This window comes from Diaphorina citri, unplaced genomic scaffold, assembly GCF_000475195.1.
Source record: "Diaphorina citri unplaced genomic scaffold, Diaci psyllid genome assembly version 1.1 scaffold3589, whole genome shotgun sequence".
NCBI lineage: Eukaryota > Metazoa > Arthropoda > Insecta > Hemiptera > Psyllidae > Diaphorina > Diaphorina citri.
In genome coordinates, this window is record NW_007380989.1 from 6,781 (window position 1) to 20,595 (window position 13,815).

The following is a 13,815-nucleotide window of genomic DNA, read 5'->3' on the forward strand; positions in this document are numbered from 1 at the left end:
ACAATTCACCTCTCTGTAGAAATTGACGGAATAATTCGATATAACTAAGTGTTTATCTCGCATTTTTATCAAGATATACTCCAAATCCCATTTTCTAACTCAATAGGTAGATTATGAAGAACCAAATATAAATCTTACTGTAAAAATTTACGTAAATACATTACTTTCTTGTAAGATAAGGAAAGTAAGAAAAGGAAAAACTCAAGGTACTGACAAAATCTAACAGTATAGGTACCTACAGCTCAAATAGGACTGAAAAGTCCCTTTACTTCAGCAGTAGACTACTACTATTATGTGGTCAAAATTTCAAATTATTGATGATGAAATCCCATACCTGGGCCGGGATTGACCCGACGCCCTCCTGATTACCAGGCGAGCGTCTTGACCACTACACCACCAAGAAGAAGAGTTCAAAATATGACGAAACCTAATTCTAAACAAAATTACCTACGATTAAAGCTTGAAAATAAAAAAAAAGTAAAAATGAACACTAGTGTTGTAGTATGAGATTCTGATGAACGTCGCGTAGGACTGAAGGGCGATGTAAAAAATAAAACACGCTAAGTCAATAGGTACGTTTTTTCCTCCTATTAATAATATTATTTATTATGAAGTGATGTTGACAGAGGGAACTGTAACTGCTAAGGTCTTATCGTCCCGAAATCGAAGAGGAGAAGGAAGACAAGGATAGGAGAAAGCCAGCCGTTTCCGAGAACAAACATTATCCCATCAGGATAAAATCCGCCCCGGGCGGGAATCGAACCCGCGGCCTAGCGCTGACAAGGCAGGACGCACTACCAACCCACGCCTAACTAGGCTGGAAGTGAAATTTGAATGGCTAAAAATCAGACCGGAATAACCATAATTTTCCAGAAGCGGGGAAAAAGTGTTTCATTCCGTTTTTTTTTTTTTTTTATTTATTTCGTAGCAATCGAACAAAATGCTACTTTAGACTGGTATGGTCCGTGTCTTAGCATACCTACGCAAGCCCATAGAAATGTTGCTTATCAGATGAGCGAGAAAAGCACAATACTTCCATTTAGGTGCTGGTCAACACGAGAACACCAGAAAGTAATGACGTTGAAAGTATGTTTAAGTCCGATCTGATAGCCATTTTAGTTATGATGGACAAAAATCTAATCTTTCTGAGGTTAATTCATAAGAAAAAAATGGCACCTTAAATATTTAACAAAAAGTTGAATTAATGTACATAAAAGAGAAAGAAAATAGGACAAAAAGGAATTAACCAAAGAAGAAGAGGAGGGGAAGGAAAGATGAAAATTAAACGTGGTAAAAAAAAGGTAAAAGAAAATAACTGATACATTAGAATACATATTAAATGAAAGGAAAAAAATATAGTAACAGAGTAAACGAATATTAATAGCAGTAAAATAATGCAGATCAATTATTTCAAACAATACTATAAAACATCTCGGTGATGCCCTGAGGATGAAAATCTTTAATAAAAGAAAAGAAGAAGGAAAAAACTATGTGGTTAAAATTTTCAAAAAAGAGGGCAGAAAAAAAAATGTCCAATATATTTATCAGTGAGGATAAAATTTTATCTCTCGGCTGGGATCGAACCCACGTCCTCCCATTTACCAGGCGAGCGTTCTGACCACTACGCCACCGATGTCAGACTCGTTAATTTTTATTCAGATACTCATATACATACCTACTTTAAAGGTTCTTTTACAGTCCATTTAACAAGGATGGCTATTGAAGATCCTTATTAAAGGGAATTTCTTGAACGAAGACTTGGAGTGAGAATAATTTATCAGGACATGAGACACACTATAGGACTGCCCTGGAAGGGACTGGCAAGAAGAAAGGCCGACCCTATTTAAATACGAAAAAAAAGGGTTAGGAAGAAGAAGAAGAAGAAGAAGAAGAAGAAGAAGATTAAAGGAACTTTTCAGTCTTTAGCACGATTTTCTGTCCACAGCTTTCAGCAGATGAAGAACTTTCATCCTCAGACATCACACACCAAAAAATCTTAATAAAGGTTACAATCTATTTTTCTTTGATTTACTTTTCTTCTTAAACTAATTTTAATTATAAATTCATTATACTTACACAATACTTACGAGAAAATCTTACTTGCACACACACAACAATTTGTAACAAAAAATTCATTCAAAGACTATAATATAATACAAAAGATTTAACAATTTAAGAGAAGACGAAGGGTACAAAAATTGACTTCTTGCTACGCGCTACAGTGAAAATATTCGAGGTCCAAAGGTAGAAGTTATGTGGAAAATGACACTTCTTCGACCTCAGTTAGGATATGAGTATTTGAAATTTCATGAAAACCAGTAAATAGTACCTATGGTTAAAGACACAGGGCCTCTTTAGTACCTAACGTAAAAGACACGGGGCCTTTAAAGTACCTAAGGTAAAAGAGTAACTAAGGTAAAAGACAAGGGGCCTTTGTAGTACCTAAGGTAAAAATTTTACACTGGGCCCCCACTTAGCCTTTATAGCAGAAACTGGGAGCCTCCTGCATAATCCCGCGATGTTAGACATGCTATGAGACTATTAAGACATCTTATGGACATGAAACGACACAGGCAATGAGAAAATAGCTGCCGGACGAATTGAAAATATGGACTAAAAATATTGTTTCTTTTTATCCTAAAAAGTAGGCCTTTTTTCAGGTTGAAGGGAGAAAATTTGGCTTTTTTTCTTCAAAAAGAAGAGAAAAAAAGAAGACTGGAACAAAATTCTACTCTAGAATTAAAAGAGTCATAGAAAGTTAGAGACAAAGTGAGAGAGAGAGAGAGCTTAGAAAAGAAATAGGATGGAAAACCTAAAAAAAAAAAAAAAAAAAAAAAAAAATTTTTTTTTTTGGAAAAAAAAAAAGGAAAAATCGGTTTAAAAAAAAAAAAAAAAAAAAAAATCAATTATCTTGTTTCGCAAAGCAAAAATGTAGAATACTGTTCGAAGTTCTTCTTCACAAAAAAAGGGATAGATTTTATTTTTTTCTACCTTAGCCAGCGACAAAAGCATTGGTATCCTGACGGGTGACCATCTAGCTTTTCCCGGCCCTTGACCTGAAGAAAATGCTGCCAGCAAATAAATTCCTACCAGGAATATTCAGCATTCATTTCTAAATTTCTACTCGGCAGAAATTCCGCTGACGAAGAAATCCTAGGAATTCCACAAGAGGGAGAGAATTTCAGATAGAAATTCTGCTGAATCGAGATGATTTCTGCCGGGAATTCCGGTAGAGGTAGAGGAAGAGAAATTCAGCTAGAGGGAGCAATCATCATCGGAATCAGCATAATCGCCACTATCATCACTGGATAGAGACCCTCCCCCCATACCTCCCTCATATTCTATACCGTTGATACCAGGGGCGGACTTGATGTGTGAGGTTTGCTGACGATTCCAGTAGAGGATTTGATCGAGGTTGGGAGAGAGCAGGTCCGGCTCCTGATCCATGTACCTGGGAACAAACGAGAGGAATAGAATAGAATATACCCTGTAGAATAGAATAGAATAGAATATACCTTGTTTCTACTGCAAGAATAGAATAGATTCTATACACTTTTGTACATTGAATGACAATGGGATATTGTATCAACTGCAAGAATAGAATAGATTCTATACACTTTTGTACATTGAATGACAATGGGATATTGTATCAGATTTTTGAATAACAAAGGTTTTTTAAGCTGGACTACAAAGACAAAGTACAAAAATCTGGTGTGAACATCACACGACTTTCTATTACATTTGCGGAATACGTAGGTATGTATTTGAAAAAAAAAGTGAAAATTTTTCCAAGTCCCAAGCCGCCTATATGGCGACCGATTTTTGGTCAAAAATTTTCTATCTTAAAATGCTCCCCGTGTAATAAGGTATCATTTTAAACTGTCTAAAAATTGAACATTGAACAAAAATCGACCGCCTGCGGTCTGTACGTAACGTACGTACAGACCATGGGCTAAAAACCACTTTTTTGACATCAGGGGATCCCCAAACGGATATTTCCAACCATTTCCCGATTTTGAAAATTTGGACCGATTGCAATACTTTCATTACTAGTATAGCTCGCTATACTGTAGTAATAGGAAGTAAAAATTGGCTATACTTATAGTATGCTAGGAGCATTCACAAGTTGGAACACACGAAGCATTAGAGGACGCACTCAAATAAACTCAAACTTGAATCATTACAAGTTACAAGCGAAAATAATGAAAATTAAAGTATGCATTGAATTTATTCTTTAAATAAATAAAATAAAATAAACATAAAATAATATATGAAAAATTAACTTTCCCCCAAAAAGGTGGGGGAAATACTGATATTTGCTTCGAAAGGTAAAAGGCTGAAAAAAAAAACAGCATTCTAAAACGGGCTTGTGACGAGACTAAAACAAAAGGCAAAATAAGGGGGGTATGAGACAAAAATTGCATAACAAAACAGAATGGGGGACAAGGGGAGCTTATTTGGAACAAAATGAGGAAAATAACACAACAGAAGCGACGGGGTCTTCAAGTGGGAGTCAAATATAATAATGAACGATTCTGAATTACGAAAGAAACAGAAAATTAGGACTTCAAATCAGCTTAAACACAAGTATTACTCTCCTTTTCCTTTTTTAAGTAGATAAGTCACATTCAAATCTCGAAAGTGAAGAGAGAAGGAAAACAGGATAGGAGAAAGCCAACCGTTCCCAGAAAGAACCTTATCTGTTCAGGATAAAATACGCCCCAGGCGGGAATGCGGGAATCAAACCCGCAACCTAGAGCTTATAAGGCAGACGCGCCACCCTCCAAGCTAAACTAGGCTAGATTAGACATAATTGGCATTCTAAACAAATCCCGATTTTTCCACTTACTATTTGAGAACCCTGAAAAGGTAGTTTATCAGTTGAACTAGTTTTTGGTCTGAAAATTACTGCTCTAAGTGTGAAATTAGATGAAAAATTCACGTAGAATTTATTCATTCACTTCTTTCGTAATTCAATAGGTACACATGCAAATTCTATAAAAACAAAATAAGAAGCAAGGGTTTTTGGAGGGGGTAGGCTTGCAAAAATAAACAGACTGGATTCAAATGCTCATTTTCACTTACCACCCCAGCTGTTTCTAATCTACACTAACTGTCACTGAGCTCTCTGCAAGGGAAACGGAAGAGAACACAATAGAATATGTAACTAGGTACTTTGTTCATTTTGCCCTGTTTATAATGTTCCCACAGTATTCGGACATCCACGGTCCAATCTACCTGACAGACGGGCTCAAGGAAATTACCTACTAAAATACGCTACAAGGGGCAAAGACCAAAGATGTTAGACCCCTCTTAAAATAAATGTTTCTTTTTTTTTCAACTTACGAGTATGTATTACACGCTGATCATTGAAAGGTTTTAATACAAGAAAGTTTTATAGAAAAAGTTTAGTTTTGAAAAGAACAATTCTTAGAGTTTCAATTTTTTCCACGAAATATTGGAAGATTTAAAAAAAAAAAAAACTCTTGAAATTTCGAGATTAATAGAGGTATCCAAGGTGGATTTTATCCTGAAGGGATAATGTTCGTTCTCGGAACGGCTGGCTTTCTATCCTGTCTTCCTTCTCTCTTCGTTTTCGGGACGATAAGACCATAGCAGTTACAGTTCTCTCTGTCAAACCTCTAAAAAAAATAATAATAATAACTACATTGACGAAAAAAAATGTTGTACTGTAAAGGGCGTTTCTCTCATTTATTTACTTTTTCTGCTATAATACTTTTTACGAGCAATTTTTCTTCCATAAATGTCACCCCGCGCGAACAACAATTCACCTCTCTGTAGAAATTGACGGAATAATTCGATATAACTAAAAAATAATAATAACTACATTGACAAAAAAAAAGTTATACTGTAAAGGGCGTTTCTCCCATTTATTTACTTTTTCTGCTATAATACTTTTTGCGAGCAATTTTTCTTCCATAAATGTCACCCCGCGCGAACAACAATTCACCTCTCTGTAGAAATTGACGGAATAATTCGATATAACTAAGTGTTTATCTCGCATTTTTATCAAGATATACTCCAAATCCCATTTTCTAACTCAATAGGTAGATTATGAAGAACCAAATATAAATCTTACTGTAAAAATTTACGTAAATACATTACTTTCTTGTAAGATAAGGAAAGTAAGAAAAGGAAAAACTTAAGGTACTGACAAAATCCAACAGTATAGGTACCTACAGCTCAAATAGGACTGAAAAGTCCCTTTACTTCAGCAGTAGACTACTACTATTATGTGGTCAAAATTTCAAATTATTGATGATGAAATCCCATACCTGGGCCGGGATTGAACCCACGCCCTCCTGATTACCAGGCGAGCGTCTTGACCACTACACCACCAAGAAGAAGAGTTCAAAATATGACGAAACCTAATTCTAAACAAAATTACCTACGATTAAAGCTTGAAAATAAAAAAAAGTAAAAATGAACACTAGTGTAGTATTGATTTTGATGATTCCCTCTGTCAAACCTCTTTTTTTTTTAAAAAAAGTAACATGGGATTTTCCCTTAAAGGTAATAATAATAGTGCTTATTTATACTGCTCGAATAGGACTGAAGAGTCCCTTTACTTCAGCAGTAGACTACTACTATTATGTGGTCAAATTTTCAAATTATTGATGATGAAATCCCATACCTGGGCCGGGATTGAACCGACGCCCTCCTGATTACCAGGCGAGCGTCTTGACCACTACACCACCAAGAAGAGGAGTTCAAAATATGACGAAACCTAATTCTAAACAAAATTACCTACGATTAAAGCTTGAAAATAAAAAAAAAGTAAAAATGAACACTAGTGTAGTATTGATTTTGATGAACGTCACGTTGGACTGAAGGGCGATGTAAAAAATAAAACACGGTAAGTCAATAGGTACGTTTTTTCCCCTATTAATATTATTTATTATGAAGAGATTTTTTATTTTTTTTTAAAGAGGTTTGACAGAGGGAACTGTAACTGCTAAGGTCTTATCATCCCGAAATCGAAGAGAGAAGGAAGACAGGATAGGAGAAAGCCAGGCGTTCCGAGAACAAACATTATCCCATCAGGATAAAATCCGCCCGGGGCGGGAATCGAACCCGCGGCCTAGCGCTAACAAGGCAGACGCGCTACCGACCACGCTAACTAGGCTGGAAGTGAAATTTGAATGGCTAAAAATCAGACCGGAATAACCCATAATTTTCAGAAGTGGGAAAAAGTGTTTAATTCCCGTTTTTTTTTTTTTTTTTTTTTTTTTTTTTTTTTTTTTTTTTTTTTTTTTTTTTATAAAACAAAAAAAAAATTCTTCAGAAGCGGGAAAAAGTGTTTCATTCCCGTTTTTTTATTTCGTAGCAATCGAACAAATGCTACTTTAGACTCGTATGGTCCGTGTCTTAGCATACCTATCCCATAGAATGTCCCTTATCAGATGAGCGAGAAAAGACACAATACTTCCCATTTAGGTGCTGGGTCAACACGAGAACACCAGAAAGTAATACGTTGAAGTATGTTAAGTCCGATCTGATTCTTAGCTATTTACTAATGATGGAAAAAAATCTAATCTTTCTGAGGTTAACTCATAAAAAAAAAAAAAAAAAAAAAAAAAAAAAAAAAAAGGCCCCCGTAGTATTGATTTTGATGAACGTCGCGTAGGACTGAAGGGCAATGTAAAAAATAAAACACGCTAAGTCAATAGGTACGTTTTTTCTCCTATTAATATTATTTATTATGAAGTGATTTGACAGAGGGAACTGTAACTGCTAAGGTCTTATCGTCCCGAAATCGAAGAGAGAAGGAAGACAGGATAGGAGAAAGCCAGCCGTTCCGAGAACGAGCATTATCACGTCAGGATAAAATCCGCCCCGGGCGGGAATCGAACCCGCGGCCTAGCGCGACAAGGCAGACGCACTACCAACCATGCTAACTAGGCTGGAAGTGAAATTTGAATGGCTAAAAATCAGACCGGAATAACCCATAATTTTCAGAAGCGGGAAAAAGTGTTTCATTCCCGTTTTTTTATTTCGTAGCAATCGAACAAATGCTACTTTAGACTGGTATGGTCCGTGTCTTAGCATACCTAGCCCATAGAATGTGCCTTATCAGATGAGCGAGAAAAGACACAATACTTCCCATTTAGGTGCTGGATCAACACGAGAACACCAGAAAGTAATACGTTGAAGTATGTTAAGTCCGATCTGATAGCCATTTACTTATGATGGAAAAAAATCTAATCTTTCTGAGGTTAATTCATAAGAAAAAAATGGCACCTATAAATATTAACAAAGTAATTATGTACATAAAAGAAAGAAAATAGGACAAAACGAATTAACCAAAAGAAGAGGGAGGGAAGAAAGATGAAAATTAAACGTGGTAAAAAAAAGGTAAAAGAAAATACTGATACATTAGGAATACATATTAATGAAAGAAAAAAATATAGTAACAGGAGTAAACGAATATTAAGTATGGTCCGTGTCTTAGCATACCTACCCCATAGCATAGAATGTGCCTTATCAGATGAGCGAGAAAAGACACAATACTTCCCATTTAGGTGCTGGATCAACACGAAAACACCAGAAAGTAATACGTTGAAGTATGTTAAGTCCGATCTGATTCTTAGCCATTTACTTATGATGGAAAAAAATCTAATCTTTCTGAGGTTAATTCATAAGAAAAAAAAATGGCACCTATAAATATTAACAAAGTAATTATGTACATAAAAGAAAGAAAATAGGACAAAACGAATTAACCAAAAGAAGAGGGATTTCTAACAGGAAGCTTCATAAAACCGTAACTTGTAAGAGCCTTGAGACCTATTGGGAGTATGTTACTTATTCTTTATATCAAACCTTCCTTAATCATTAAGTAAGTATGTACCTATACTCGTACTGTCGACAGTTGGGAAAATTTTAGTAAATTAGAAATACATATATTAAATGACGCACCATAATAAATTGAAATAAAAGAAGTATGTTACTTACATCATATCGTCCTGGTTATCATTGCCACCTTCTTCTACAACCAGCATATCGTACTCTTCCGATGCAAACCGGTCCCAATCACTCATCTGTAAAAACAAACATAAATATTATAATTTTACATCAGTTAAAAAATTATGTTAGAATGTTCAGGAAGTGCCCACTAAAGGTCCTATGGTGTCCAAAGTGTTAACATGTTTGCCAAATTTCATCAAATTCGGACTAACTGTCTGAAAGTAATCGCGGAACGAACAGTAAAAAGAAAAAAAAAATCGGCTTCTCAAAAATCCGCCTTAAAACTCAAAGAAAAATCTTCTAAAGCGATACAGGATTGACTCTCTGATCCAAGGAGCACGGTTTTTGTTTCCAAGGAGTCGAGTCATCGCGGCTGCTAATTATTTCAATCCAATACCGTTCTTGAGGATATCCTTGAATAGTAAAGATTTTTTTTTATTATTATTATTATTTTAAATTTAAAGGCATTTTTTTAGTGTTGAGTCGACGACCTCTTTTGGACCTCATTTCGTTCATTCAATAATTTTTATTTGTTTTTTCCTTTTTCTTTTTGACACGAGGAATCGAACCCAGGACCTTCTACTCACCTCACTATCATCATCTCGTTGCGAGGCAAATGGATCTCTCTGTTCATGATCTAAATATTTCTCCAGGTTGAAGAACGTATCGAAGAATATCCGTGTCATTTTGCATCGCTTCAGATCCTGCAGAGAAATCTTGCCGGGAACCTCTGGCTTAATCATATCCAGCATCTGTAATAGAAAATTAAAATCAATATATGGGAATGCAGCTTCTGTTTTACGTGACCTTCCAGCAAAAGAAAACTTGGAAGGGTGTATTTTTATTTCATTTTTTCCGGTTAGGCGCTTTAAAATATATGTATAAATAAATTATTTGACAGCCTAGTTAGCTTGGAGAGTAGCGCGTCTGCCTTGTAAGCGCTAGGTCGCGGATTCCATTCCCACCGGGGGCGGATTTTATACTCAACAGATAAGGGTCGTTCTCGGAACGGCTGGCTTTCTCCTGGTCAGACCTTGGCAGGCGTACCCCCAAGACAGGATATTTTGGGTTCAATGTTCTCCATCGACAAAAAAAAAAAAAAAAAAAAAAAAAAAAAAAACCACTCAAATTCTATTTTAAAAAGGGGAAGGGTGTGTAAGATGATATTGAAAGGTTCAAACACTGCTGGGTGTGCTGGTCGCGATCGACATAAAATCAATCCGCGATCGACCGGTTGGGTAGGCCTGGTCCATTCTATTCCTTATTGAATTCAGACTCACCAATACTATAAGCTCTTGGTCCGGGATGCAGTGCTTGTTGGCGATCTCCCGTATGTCGGCCACGATGTCCTTGATGGAGGCGCCCTCGCTGATCTGCTCCTCCAGTTGCTCCTGCAGTTCCTTCTTCGCCTCCTGCGAGGCCTGCGCCATGTGGAGCTTGACAATGTCGGCCAGACCCTTCTCCTCAAACACGGTACGGAAGTACTCGTCCGAGCGTTTGTTGGGCGGCACAAACTCCATCAGTCTGAAATTATCCGCCAGTTAGTAAAATTGTATACCTAAAGTTCAAAAATGGACAAATTTTATTCTATGTATAAAAAAAGTTTGATATCCCTAACCGTTAAGCTAATAAAGCGATTTTTGTCCTCAAAATTATAGATATCACCACCAAATTTTTACCATGAATATACTGATCTATATCAATACCAATATCTATGAATTTCATAATTGGTTCCCATACTTTATTTATGGCCACGATTTAGGGTGTTCTGCTCCCACTATGCATCGCAGAAAAAATACTAGGCTCAATTTCTTCATTTTCTACACGGCTCTGTTGAGGACGCTTTGATCAATTAATTGTTTGTTGTTGTTACTACCATGGTTTGTTTATTTATTTTCGTCCATGGCGTAGTGGTCACTGCGCTCGCCTTGCACGCGGGAGACCCGGGTTCGATTCCCGGCGGGGGCAAGAAATTTTGTATCATGCAAATGATTGATTCCGTGACTGGCTGTTGCGGGGCCCACTCAGCCTCATGAGGAAAATGAGTAGCTATGACATATAAATGCGCATAGCGACCGGTGCCAGCATGGTAGGTAAACATTGGACTTTAGGATTATTGAGATATTGGGAAAATCCTACAATGCTGCAGTGAGCACCAAAGTTGTGACTTAATTAATAACACAAAGAAACTGCATTTACATTTTTTACTAATTTACTAATAATGACCTAATAGTCAACTCCGAGCATTTAAAAACAACAACAACTAATTTACTAAGGATTTTTTTTTTTTAGGGATTAAGAGAAAAGGGATATCAAGGGAAGGGATAAGGGGTTATGAAGAACCAGCTTACCTAAACCAGTACTCGATAGCTCTAGGATGAGTTTTATCTTCTTCAGCTAGCAGGAACCACACAAACTCGGTGTAGGTCATTACGTGTTTAGATCTAGTGACAGTGCCGGAGAATATACGATCTATCATACGGGATGAGAGAGCTGTATATAGAGAAACAGAAAATAGTTGGTTTATTATTTTATTATTAATTTTAACAGGATGGGTTAAGCTTCTACGAATCTAATTACAAAGTGTCCTCTTCGCCCGAGAAACAAAGTCCAATACTTCAATGGCCAAAGACTTCAGAACTCACTCTATTGTAGGAGCGGGGTAGGCGGGTTTTCCACGGCTTGTAGGGGAACTTGGGGCCGGTCTTCAGTATATTATGTTGTTGTAGCTGAGATAGCAAAGGACATCCACTTGTAAATTTGGAGCCAAAACCAAATGTCAGCCCAAAGCAATCTGGGGTAGTTAGGGCTGATTAAGAGGCTGACGAAAAACGCTGACCCGGTCTGTACACGCAAAAAAAGCGAAGAAAAAGAAGAAGACTGTTGCTGCCCCAAGGGGGGTTGATGGTCTCTAGCCAAAATTACTTGGCCCATTACAAACCGCAGTCAACCATCATGAGGACCTGTTCTTTTCCTTTGAACTTCAAAGCATGATAAACCCTTTGTAACCTCCAGCTAGCCAGGCTGGTTAGGGTTTGGCTGCTCCGGTCCCTATTTATAGTCCCACAGCAAGACATTAGTTTGCTCCCTGTGTAAGGTCTCCTAGCCAGACCAATGATCATTGTATCGGGGAGTCATGTTGACTGATTTTCCGTATAAATTGTCAAGTCGTCTATTAAAGGAGCATTTGCATAGACCATAGATACATTAGAATAAAATAGAATATACCAGAATGAGACTGAAAAGTTTATACTACTAGAATGAGCCTGAAAAGTCCCTTTACCTTCGCAGTTTGAACTCCAAAAGGTGTCTGTCCATTTCCCGAAGTCCTGTTTGAGATTATGATCAGTATATTATGTTGTTGTAGCTGAGATCGCAAAGGACATCCACTTGTAAATTTGGAGCCAAAACCAAATGTCAGTCCAAAGCAATCTGGGGTAGTTAGGGCTGATTAAGACTCACCTCACTATCATCATCTCGTTGCGAGGCAAATGGATCTCTCTGCTCATGATCCAAATATTTCTCCAGGTTGAAGAACGTATCGAAGAATATCCGTGTCATTTTGCATCGCTTCAGATCCTGCAGGGAAATCTTCCCGGGAACCTCTGGCTTGATCATATCCAGCATCTGAAATAGAACAATCAGAATTGAGGTGTCTCATATTTTTTTTTTTTTAATCGCTTAAAACGATGGAACGTAAAATTAAAAAAAAAAAAAAAAAAAAAAAAAAAGGGAAATTCCCGTACAGTAGTTTCGAAGTACGACGATAGAAACCTGCCACCGAACCGAGTCATTGACTCGCGTGAGCGCGAACACTGTATCTATATGACCAAAAGCGCTTTTGGCTTAGAAAAATTTTTCACATTTTTTTCCTTTTATTAAACTTTGAGCTACCTTGATCAACTTTTGTAGTAAATCATCACACAATTAATAATTCCCCTTTGGGTTCCCAGCCGCTTATGTGTCGATGCGGCCGGTTTCGGTTGGGAAATCCCGATGTAAGTAATGGATCGTAGTCAGCTCCCATGGCGTAGTGGGTCACTGCGCTCGCCTTGCACGCGGGAGACACGGGTTCGGATTCCCGGCGCGGGTCAAGAAATTTTTATCATCCAAATGATTTGCATTCCGCTGACTGGCTGTTGCCGGGCCCACTCAGCCTCGTGAGGAAATGAGTAGCCTATGACATATAAAGCGCATCAGCGCCGGTGCCCAGCATGGGTATGCTAAACATTGGATTTTAGGGATTATTGAGATAGTGGGAAAATCCTACAAATGCTGCATGAGCACCAAAGTGTGACATAATCAACACAAAGAAACTGCATGTTACATTTACAATAAGGGTTCGTTCCAAATTGTCAAACTCCTGAACTTTTTTCCCGAGCCTGTCATATCATATACTCATGTTAGACCCCTTTAGTAGAAGAAGTCTTTTTTTCATACGAAATAACAGAAAGCGCCAAATGTCAGGCTAGGCATCGAACCCCCTAACTCCTGTTCATATTACCACTTACCTGACACAAACAGTCCTTCAAACGGTAGACATTCTATGCCGATAGCATGCCATTCTCTGTAGTTGTTCATCGTAGAATATTCCAATTCCAACATAGATAGGTAAGCCGTCTCCATCTAGACCATACACCGTGAAGGAAGAGAAATCAATCACTTAATCAACCTATCAACCAAAGAGACTTTCAGTCTAATCCTAGCAATTAATCAGCAGCTCTTGTCCATACGCCTCTTTTTTTTCGCCTTTCCCGTGTACAAACGGGTCGTGTTTTTCCGTGTCAGCCTCTCAATCACCCTAGGGTGATTTACTATGGGCTGACAAAA

General features: G+C 37.4%; 1 protein-coding gene across 4 annotated transcripts in view; it reads right to left on the reverse strand.

The window, feature by feature from the left end:
* Positions 1–2,918: 2,918 nt before the first annotated feature.
* Positions 2,919–13,815, reverse strand: part of LOC103520412 (serine/threonine-protein phosphatase 2A regulatory subunit B'' subunit alpha-like) — a 15,864-nt gene continuing 4,967 nt past the window's right edge. Inside the window, exons 2-5 of one of the 4 annotated variants that reach the window (XM_026831543.1) lie at positions 12,448–12,612; positions 8,974–9,059; positions 5,086–5,128; positions 3,376–3,451 (exon numbers count right to left, since the gene is read on the reverse strand). In XM_026831543.1, coding sequence (XP_026687344.1) covers positions 5,110–5,128; positions 8,974–9,059; positions 12,448–12,612 — 270 coding nt within the window. In that variant the 3' untranslated portion in view covers positions 3,376–3,451; positions 5,086–5,109. Of the gene's footprint in view, positions 3,452–5,085; positions 5,129–8,973; positions 9,060–9,572; positions 9,738–12,447; positions 12,613–13,815 lie in introns of all 4 variants that reach the window. The other 3 variants (XM_026831542.1, XM_008485501.2, XM_026831541.1) reach the window with 3 other exon arrangements.